Source organism: Nicotiana tabacum, chromosome 12, assembly GCF_000715075.1.
Source record: "Nicotiana tabacum cultivar K326 chromosome 12, ASM71507v2, whole genome shotgun sequence".
In the NCBI taxonomy this organism is placed as follows: domain Eukaryota; kingdom Viridiplantae; phylum Streptophyta; class Magnoliopsida; order Solanales; family Solanaceae; genus Nicotiana; species Nicotiana tabacum.
This window is the reverse complement of record NC_134091.1, coordinates 48,110,286-48,121,748: the sequence shown is the minus strand read 5'-3', so window position 1 is coordinate 48,121,748 and position 11,463 is coordinate 48,110,286. Positions and strand designations below refer to the sequence as shown.

The 11,463-nt window shown below is 37.2% G+C and overlaps 1 protein-coding gene across 1 annotated transcript; it reads left to right on the top strand.

Annotated features, from left to right (window-relative positions):
• Window positions 1-3,807: 3,807 nt before the first annotated feature.
• On the top strand, window positions 3,808-5,307 carry LOC107787803 (uncharacterized). The gene is made up of 2 exons (XM_016609406.2): window positions 3,808-4,876; window positions 4,998-5,307. Exon 1 carries the CDS (start codon window positions 3,992-3,994, stop codon window positions 4,847-4,849), a length of 858 nt encoding a protein of 285 aa, XP_016464892.2. The 5' UTR covers window positions 3,808-3,991; the 3' UTR covers window positions 4,850-4,876; window positions 4,998-5,307.
• The last annotated feature ends 6,156 nt before the right edge of the window (window positions 5,308-11,463 follow it).

The window sequence follows — 11,463 nt, the reverse complement described above, 5'->3', positions numbered from 1 at the left end:
GTTCATGAAGATTCCTCAAGGTCTTTCTGTCCAATCTGTTTTCTCTTTTTCCACTACTCTAACTTGTAGGTTGAACAAATCCCTTTATGGACTTAGGCAAGCATCCAGACAGTGGTATGCCAAATTATCTTCAGCATTACAATCTAAAAGTTTTCATGCTATCCTGATTGATTACTCTTTATTTACTAAGTTGGTTGATGGTTCTTTAACTGTTGTTGTTGTGTATGTTGATGATATTCTTGTTGCTGGAGATAATATGTCTGAGATTACCACCCTTATGCAATTTCTGGATGTTGAGATCAAGATCAAAGATCTTAGAGAGCTTCATTATTTTCTTGGATTAGAGATCAATAGGCATCCTAATGGATTCCTAGTTTCTCAGCACAAATTTATCATGGACCTCCTATCTGAGTTCCATTGCTCTGATGTCTCTTCAGTGGTGGCTCATCTTGAGCCTCATGTCAACTTGTCTGCTGAGCTTAGTAAGCTTTTGCCTGATCCCTCTCTTTAGTCTTGTGGGTAAGCTGAATTATCTTTAGTATACTAGACCTAATTTATCTTTTACAGTCCATCATTTAATCTAATTCATGTATGCCTCTTGCCTCTAGAGTTCCCCATTTGAATGTTGTTTTACATGTCTTGAGATATTTGTCTAGTACTAGCACTTTGGGGTTATTGTTTTCTATTGGTTCTCCTTTTTCTCTCAATGGTTATTGTGACTCTGATTGGGCTAGTTGTGCTGATTTAAGGAGGTCAGTTAGTGATTTTATTCTGTTTCTTTGTGGTTGTCATATCTCTTGGAAGTCTAAGAAATAACCTACTATTGTTTTGTCATCTGCCGAGGCTCAGTATAGAGCTTTGAGGTTGCTTGTTGCTGAGATTACTTGGATTCTCCCACTTGGTGAGCTTGGGGTTTCTTCTCTCACTCGTGTTGATGTATATTGTGACAATCAGGCAGCTATGCATATTGCCAAAAACTCAGTATTCCATGAGCGTACCAAGCATATTGAGGTAGACTGTCATTTTGTGCGCAGTGCTTTGACATTTGGCATTATTGAGCTTCACTCCATCTCTACCTCCTCTGAGTTGGCTGATATTTTTACCAAGTCATTACTAGGTGCTCAACAACAATTCTTTATCTTCAAGCTTGGAATGGCTTCCCCTTCCAGCTTGCGGGGATGTTGGACCTCAAGTTAGTTTGGGCCAGCCTAGTAACAGAGAGAGGCCCAATCAGTTTAGTAGTGTAACGTTTGGGCTTAGCTGTTAATTTCTTTATTTATGGTCCGACCGACCCAGATGTATGTTCGTATATATAGTTAGGAGTTTTATTTCCCAAACGTGTAATTCATTTTTGACATCATATCAATAAAATTGATCCGATATGTTTTTCTCTATATTTCCCCTGACAGTCGGGTGTGCTTTCACAAATTTTCGCCATTGATCTCAATTTCAAAAATTAACAAAGTGGCCTTTTCTTCTTTTTTTTTCTTGGGAGGAGGAAAAATATAGGATTTTGGTGATTAATTTTCTCAAATTTTCCTTTTCCTTTTTTTATCCTCTCAATTTTACACTCCCTCCATGTATTCCATGTTTGACTAGAAATACACCTTAGAAAGCAATTAATAACATGATAATTTTCATATATCACCCATAATAATGAATTGGAGATAATTAATACTCCTTCCATTTCAAATTAGATGAGGTATTTTCCTTTTTAGTATGTTTCAAAATAAATGACACACTTCTAAATTGAAAATAATTCAACTTTAAACTCTTCATGTTACTCATTTTACCCTTAATGAAAAACTTTTATAACCACACAAATGTCATGGCCCACAAAGCTTTTACCCTTAAGCTTTTAAGACCACAAGTTTCAAAAATCTTTTTTTTTTCTTAAATTCCGTGACGAGTCAAAGTAACTCATCTAAATTGAAACGGGGAGTAACACTTAATAATAGTAAATTATTTCTGTGTGCGATAACTTAATGTCTTACGTAACTCTAGGCCACAACAATTTCAACTCTCAAGATTATAGAATTTTGCATGGAGTTCACACGTTGATGTAGTCAATTCAGTAGTGGGTGAAACAAAACCCGATGTCTTCTTCCTACAACTCTATACAAATATACCTATTATACTAACTTTGTATCAATGTCACAAAGGTACAAGACAATGGTACTTTTTATCCACTAGTGTTAAATTTTAGATAACGCTCTAGTCACATTTTACTGTTGTATTTCTTGGCGTTGTAGTATTATGTTTTCGTGACTGACATTTATTTAAGCCAAGAGATAATATTATTTGTTCGGTCATTTTTCAAAATTTTAAAAGAATAAGTATTTAAGAAGTTAACTTCGTAATTAATTACATAACTTAATTTTGTCCGAATTTGAAATTGAATTTCGAACAAATATCAATTTATGAAAGCGAGGAGGCTTCTTTTAAACGAACCCATCATCTTTTTGTTTAAAGTAACATTAAATAAATAAATATTAGTTGGCCTTCACAAAATGATATAAAAGAACCTAGAAAATTATCTTCGATCCATGTGGACGAAGTTCCTTATTTTAATTTCCACACTTAGATTACTTTCACTTATACTTTTGAAAATTTCAAACAATCACATCCAATAGTATTGAGACTATATAATATATATTGAGCTAGCTGATAAGGTAGGTTAAGACTATTCTAAATCCAATAAAATTTGAGACTTTAAGGAGTTCCATTGCTTTTAATGTATTTTCTACCTCGAGGTAGGACGCATTTTGATGAAGATATTCTTCGATCGGCAAAATTTAATGCCGTGTACTACGTTTCTAAGGTTAACACCATACAATATTGCTCAAATGTAAGATTTCAAACTTAATTAGGTATTTGGTAATTTCAAAAGTTTACTTTAAGGACATAAGCAAATACATTTTTATTTTTATTTCGGAATAGGTCTATGTCACTCGGACGTTGGAATTTTATATCGGGGAAGAAGGCAAGAAACAAAGTTGTTTCACACATGTATAGAATTCCTATTTATATAACTTGTAAAACAAGAGCTTAAGAGAAATTCAATCAGATTAACATGTAGTTTCACAAAACAACTTTCTTATTTATTTTAATAATGACCATCTTATTATTTTATAATAGTGTGAAACGTTATTGTTATAGCAGTGTAATAATACAAGTTGAGTAGTAAGTACTCATTTATCCTTAATCAGAGATATTGGGTTAGAGTTCTAGATATGTAATAAAAAGTCTTACCCGACTTTTCGAAGTGAATCCAGATTAATTGACTCCTAAAGCAGGTATTGGACACTCGATAAAAATAAATAAAAAACAGTGTAACAACACGTCCTACTAAAGAGTCTCATATGCTCTGTACTTTTTTTAATCTACCTGCCTTTTTTCAGTGATAAAATTTTATTTTTCTAGAACAACTATATATTGGTTTTTTTTTTCTAGTGGCTAAGATTTACGGATCTAAGGAAAAGTCTTCCAAGAGCGGCTAGAGTCATGTCATATATTGGTCCAAAGAACTGTTACGTGAAAATGACGTTTGAAATTAAATTTACATGCACGTAAAAGAGAGTTAACGAAAACGAAGTTGATAGGTTAACCGAAAATTATAGTCATGTAATTGCGAGGTCTCTCGTCATTAAATTCATTTGATTTTCATTATTTTGAAAGAAATAAAATGGCAAATTAAGCATTCACACAATACTTTCAAAGTCTTCCAAGCATACTTGTGATGACAAAAATTATGAATGCTTTCTTTTTTGTTTTCCTATATCTTTCTGCCTAATAAAATATACTCCCAATTCCAGGTCTCCAGTTTCATTAATTTTACTAGTTGATATAAGAGTGCCAGTTCAAACTACTCTATTTAAATAATAAACACAATTAATTATAGTTAATATCATTGTGATTATAAATGATGAGTTGAAGCCTTACGTTGAGCTATAAAAGCAGGCTTTGGGGAGGATTCATTGGCACACCAAAAATGGCTAAAATAGTCTCTCTTCTCGCCACTCTTGTAGTGGCTTTACTGTCCCTTAGCTTTCCTTTAGAATGCAAAGCAAATTACTACTATAGTTCTCCTCCTCCACCAACCAAGAAGTACGTGTACTCATCACCACCACCTCCAGTTTATAAGTACAAATCCCCGCCACCACCTCCTCCGGTTTATAAATCTCCACCACCACCTGTTTACAAATACAAGTCTCCTCCACCTCCTCCTCCAGTTTACAAGTACAAGTCACCACCACCTCCTCCTCCAGTTTATAAATCACCACCACCACCTGTTTACAAGTACAAGTCCCCACCACCACCCGTTTACAAATACAAGTCTCCACCACCACCTCCACCGGTCTATAAATCCCCACCACCACCTGTTTACAAGTACAAGTCCCCACCACCACCCGTTTACAAATACAAGTCTCCACCACCACCTCCACCGGTCTATAAATCCCCACCACCACCCGTTTATAAGTACAAGTCTCCACCACCACCTCCACCCGTTTATAAATCCCCACCACCACCCGTTTATAAGTACAAGTCTCCACCACCACCCGTTTACAAGCATAAGTCTCCTCCACCACCTCCTCCGGTTTACAAATACAAATCACCACCACCACCCGTTTATAAATACAAATCACCACCACCGCCTCCTCCGGTCTACAAATCTCCACCACCACCTATTTACAAGTACAAGTCTCCTCCACCACCTCCTCCAGTCTACAAATCCCCACCACCACCCGTTTACAAGTATAAGTCACCACCGCCTCCTCCACCAGTTTACAAATCTCCACCACCCCCTTACCACTATTATTACACATCTCCACCTCCTCCTCACTACTAGGAACTGCGTTTTACACTCTGGATCAAGGTAATATATCTGTCATATTTTGCAGTCTTTTTCTATGCTACTAAGCACATTGAATCGAATATTTGATTAATGAAAACCTTCATATATTTTACCTCATCTATAGACAATTTGATCCATGCAGGAAAAGAGGAATCAGAAGGAAAAGCCTCACGAGCGAATAAATGGAGTGTTTTAAAGAAGAAGAAGAGAAGTTAAAGCCACAAAGGGAGAATATGTCCTTTTGTTTTGTGTTTTTTCCCATTGACTTCACGTTAGTTGTATATCTCGTGAAGTTTTCGAACTATTTATGTTTTGGAAGTAATATATTTATTTACGTACCAAGCCGTACATGTTTATGTGCTTTTGAGTTTTGATTTCATGTTGGATTATGTAAGTTTCTCTGTAATAAGATCAATAAGTTCATTGAATAATATTGTAGTTTCCGTTTCCAAGAGATACCTCTGCTTTTCAAATTTGTTTTTTTACTTAGACTTTTTTGTCGAGCATCGTGTGCTAGACCTAAACATAAAGGGACAAAAAAGGAGAAAAAAAAGAAAAAACAAAAGGCAAAACCTAGCTGGCTGTGCATTAAGAGAAAATGACTCGATGCACGTGATAAATACTTTATTCTTTGTGTAAAGTAAAAGCAGTTGTCAATTGTAGGAATATGATTCTTTTAATTCGTTTCCTATATTAGGTTGTAGATCATGTATATGAATAGACTGGTGCTGCCAATCTGCAATTTATTCTTATGAAATTTGCGGACCCAAGATTTTATGCAAGCGAGTTTAATCTTAGAGCTATGTAACTTTAATCGTAAAATAGTAGTTATGAAGTAGGTTCAAATATAATATTTATACAAAATTTATACAGCTTTAATCGTAATTTATACATATACACAATATTATTTTTTGACGTAGCGGGTTCAATTAAATTCGTTATCCACCATGTGCGTCCGCCACTGCTTACACGAGGAGGCGCACATACGAATCCAAATTTGAAGTTTATGAATTCATATAACGATCTTAAATTAATATATAATCATAATCAAACTATGGAATTTGGTTCCGAGCTATTTTTATGTATTTAATAAAAAATTTAATACAAATACAAAATTTGAATAAAAGTTTACGTAAATACATACCAAATAGTATAAATTCTCTACCGCTGAAAGGAACATTCCTTTTTAAGAAGACGATCAATTAAAATATAAATGATCTCCAATTTCCTAATAGGAGTATTAAATTTCATGAAGCTGGACTCTTGAGCAAGCATTGTAACTAGGTAAATAAATTAATGCTATAAGTAAACAAGTTTCAACAACAACAACAACAACAACAACAACAACCCAGAGTAATCCACAAGTGGGGTTTGGGGAGGGTAGGATGTACGCGGCCTTACCCCTACCCTGGAAGGGCAGAGAGGCTGTTTCTGATAGACCCCCAACTAAAGAAGATGGAAGAAGCGCTAATAGCAAGTCATATCAAGGCAATATATTTAAAAAATTAAATCGAAGATGGCAATAAAAAATATAAAAGAAGTACCGATAGCAAGTAATATCAAGACAATATATTTAGAGAACTAAATCCGAGGGCCTGATAGCAATAGAGAATATGAATGGAGTACTGATAGCAAACTAAGGAAGTACTAATGTAAAGTAATAACAGATCAAGATATGCGATAATAGCAAACTCAGGATAAAAGAGTACCATATGTCACTGTCACGACCCCAAATCAACTAGTCGCGATGGCACCTAACCCAACCCACTAGGTAAGCTAACTAGTAACTATCCAATTTCAATGATATTAACAAGACAAATAAATGATAGTAATTTACTGAATTTTATGCATTTCCCAAGGACTGGTAGTACAAATCATGAGGTTCTAAGAATAGAGTTTACAAAGCTGAAATGAAATAAATACATCGTCTGTTTGAAAAGTACATAAATAGAGTTTTATAGATCTAAAGCTACCACGAACAAGGGGAAGCTACAACCGGGACGCGAGTACATCTTCAATCCAGCTCTCATCGAACACAGCAACATCATCGACCAACATCTGCATGCAAGGTGCAGAAGTGTAGTATGAGTACAACCGACCCCATGTACTCAATAAGTGACAAACCTAACCTTAGGTTGAAAGTAGTGACGAGCTAACATAAGGTCGGGTCCAATACCAATATCCCACAACAGCTCATAACAACATAATACAAGTAATAAGAGATGTATCTCAGAAGTAAAATGCTCAGCTCGTTCACAGTTCCAGAAAATAGTCATGCTTTTCAAGTATCTTAGTGAAGACCCAAATCTTTTACCAAAAATGCCAAAAATACGAGTAAGTTTGAAAACTGTAATTTCTTTTCCAAATATACTTTTCACAATAAATATGATATTTCATTTTCTTTCCAGATAGCAAGTGTGAAATACCTCTCTATGCCCACATATCAATGTGTGTAAAAAGTCGTGAATGATATGATACCGTACATCATGAGAAAAAATGCATCTCTATGCATGTATGTCATGTGTGTATGCCAATTCCATGTGTCTCAGAGATGAATCATGTACTCACACTCTCAGAGTACTCAATCTCACTGTCTCGCATCCTCTATCACTATGCTCGATGCTCAGCACACTCAATCTCTCAGCTCTGTACAATACCTGCTGTGTCATGCAGCCCGATCCACATATTTATAGTCGATTGCACTCACTGGCGGTGTGCAGACTCCGGAGGGGCTCCTACAACCCAAGTGTTATAATCCGCACTGACAACTCACGTGACATAATATTAATATCTGGATCCGCACAGATAACTCACGTGCTGCACAGACAACTCACGTGCTGCACGGACAACTCACGTGCTATAGTATCAATATAAGGATCCGCACGGACAACTCACGTGTTGCACGAACATCACGTGCTATAGTATCAATATCCTCACAAATAGGCCCCGACCTCACTCGGTCATCAATCTCTCCAGTCTCACTCACATGCTCAAAATGTCATAAAACTAGCCCGACAACAATGATATGATGTATTAATAAATAACAACTGAGACTGCGATATGATATGAATGCATGAATATGACTGCGTACGAAATATCAATGAAATCAATGAAATGACAGCAAGAAACGACCACTATGGGTCCCAACAGTATCGGCATAAAGCCTAAACATGATATCTAGCATGATTGACAGCTCAATTACTTTATCATATGGTGAAAACACGGACATCAACAAAGTAGGACCATTATACAGTGCCATAGAAATAACAGAGTCCCAATTCACATGGTGCACACCCACACGCCCGTCACTTAGCATGCGTGTCACCTCAATACCAATCACATAACACGTATTTCGATATTTCATACCCGCCACACTAAGTTTAGAAGAGTTACTTACCTTGAATAAGCCAATACCAATGCCGAACAAGCCAAGCGATGCTCCAAAGATGCCATCACGCGCGTTCCGACCTCCGAACGGCTCGAAACTAACCAAAAATAACTCAAGTACATCAAATAAAGCTCAAGGAAACAATTCCAAATGAATAAGGTCGAATCTTTAATCAAAAGTCCAAAATCGACCAAAACATCCAACCCGGGCCCGCACCTCGGAACCCGACAAAACTCATAAAATCCTACAACCCATTCAATTACGAGTCCAACCATACTAGTTTCACTCAAATCCGACTTCGAATCAATGTTCAAAACTCAAAATTCACATTATGAAATTTTACGCCAAACCCCCCAATTTCCTCTTTGAAAATCACAATCTAATTACCAAAAACGAAGATAGATTCATAAAATATAACCAAACCCGAGTAGATAACACTTATCCCAATTCATATGGTAAAATTTTCTTCAAGAATCGCCTCAATCCGAGTTCCATAGCTTCCAAAATATAAAAATGGCCAAAACCCTCGAAATAGAGTACTTTATACTTCTGCCTAGGCATCCTCTTACACGAACGCGGTAGAAGCCTCGCGTTCGCGAAGCACAAACCCACACTGCCTCACTTTGCACTACTCGTTCGCTAAAAAACCCTCGCGAACGCGATGAAACACACTACCATACTTCCGCCATCGCGGACAACTCACTGCGAACGCAATGAAGAATCCATATAGACTGACCAATCCCCGCTCGACACTCCGCGAACGCATAGCCATGGACGCGGACGCGAAGACTACAATATTCAATCCAGTGCGAATGCGACCTCAAAAACGCGAACACGAAGAACAAGTTGCTCCACTGACCAAACACCTTTCGCGATCGCGGCCAAGTCTTTGCGATCGCGAAGAACGTCAGAAGTAATAGGTAACAGCAGAAAAACTAGCAATGCAAAAACCATTTGAAATGATCCGAACTACGTCCGAAACTCACCCGAGCCCCTCGGGACCCCGTCCAAATGTACCAACAAGTCCCATAATATAATACGGACCTACTGGAGGCCTCAAATCACACATAACAACATCAAAACGACGAATCACACCTCAAATCTAAATCTATGAACTTTAAAACTTCAAACTTCCACAACCGATGCCGAAACCTATTAAATCACGTCCGATTGACCTCAAATTTTTCACACAAGTCACATTTGACATTACGGACCTGCTTCACCTTTCAAAATCGGAATCCAACCCTGATATCAAAAATTCCACTCCCAGACAAACTTTCCAAAATTTTAACTTTCGCCATTTCGAGCCAAATTCAACCACGAACCTCCAAATCACAATCCGAACGCACTCCTCAATCCAAAATAACCCAACAGAGCTAACGGAACCATCAAAATTTTAATTTGAGGTCAAATGCTAAAAGGTCAAACTTGGTCAACTCTTTCAAATTTAAAGCTCCCTAGATGAGAATCATTCTTCCAAATCCGTCCCGAATAACTTGAAAACCAAAACCGACGATTCACATAAGTCATAATACATCATACGGAGCTGCTCATGCCCGTAAACTACCGAGCGAAGTGCAAATGCTCAAAACGACCGGTTGGGTCGTAACATTCTTCCCCACATAAACATACGTTCGTCCTCGAACGTGCCAAGAGTTATTCCCAAAACCATCAAGCCGTCGTGTAACCTTACCATGCACATACCCAGGGGTGATCTCACGTCACCCTATCCCATATAGGTCTGATAACACAATATAACCGAGATTTCCTTAATTCAACCTAGCCCAATAAGCCTTAAAATTAAATTTCCAACTTCCGAAATTTCTATAAGATCAGAATCTTTCATCTACATACTGTATAAGTTTGAACAAGCTGTATCAAGCCATATCCATAATCCAAGATGTAATCACATGATATACCGCATAACTCAATACTCATAGTAATAATTTCTAATCACAGCAGTTGTCCAAAACAACCCAATTCCGGTAATATACCTCATGTCGAACCAAACCTTGTTCTAAAACCTTCGTACACTGCCGATGATGAAAGAAACACGCATAACTCATAACCATTCATCAGATCAACCAGTCATGAAACTCCCTCTCCTTCGACAAAAACTATAGCAAATTTCTAAATCGACTTTCGATATTATCCTTCCAACCATGCTGTAATCAATTTTGATAATGACCATTCTAGGTCCAATGACCTCATCTCATCCAACACGACCACTCTAGTGACATGACACATCAATACAATCTAAATCCACAACCCGTGTAATCTGTGCACCAATAAGCAACAATACAAATGTACTCAATCACGAAAATGACTCAAACAAGAGAACCGTCCCGCAAGCTCAACGGGTACCACTACAATGCAATGCTAAGAACCTATCACACACCGTAGAACCAAAACATACGAATCTAACACAAGGGATCATATCTTAACATAACTCCGATGCAATGCGTGACCCCATCCAAATACTTATCCATATGAAATACCTCAGCCATCATGCTCAAAATCAATAACCACAGAGAAGCAGATGACACAATGCCACACAAAACCTGAAAGAACTGTAATGACCCAACCGGTAATTTTAACTTTTAGAACCCCATTCCCTAAAATAAAATTTTCTATAGGTGCTTGTAATGATTTATGATTTGCGGGGATGGTTGGTTCGGGATTTGGAAGTGTTTGGGGTGAAACCAGAACACTTGATTCCTTAAGTTGGCCTTAAAGTGCTAAGTTTGACTTCAGTCAACATTTTTATGGAAATGACCCCGGAATAGAATTTTGATGATTCCAACAGCTCCGTATGGTGATTTTGGACTTAGGAGCGTGTTCAGAATTTTATTTAGAAGTCCGTAGTTAGGCTTGAAATGGCTAAAAACAAGAATTTAAGTTTGGAAGTTTAACCGATGAGTCAACTTTTTGATACCGGAGTCGGAATCCAGTTCCGAAAATTTTTATAGCTCCATTATGTAATTTATGACTTGTGTGTAAAATTTGAGATCAATCGGAGTTGATTTGATGGGTTCCGACATCGAATGTAGAAGTTGAAAAATCTTAGTTCCATTAAGCTTGAATTGGAGTATGATTCATGGTTTTAGCATTGTTTGATGTGATTTGAGGTTTCAAATAAGTTCGTATGATGTTTTAAGACTTGTTGGTATATTTGGTTGAGGTCCCGAGGACCTCGGGTGAGTTTCGGATGATTAACAGA

Bases quoted from the DNA above. Each gene is read 5' to 3' on its own strand.
- LOC107787803 (XM_016609406.2), top strand. From the start codon at position 3,992: ATGGCTAAAATAGTCTCTCTTCTCGCCACTCTTGTAGTGGCTTTACTG.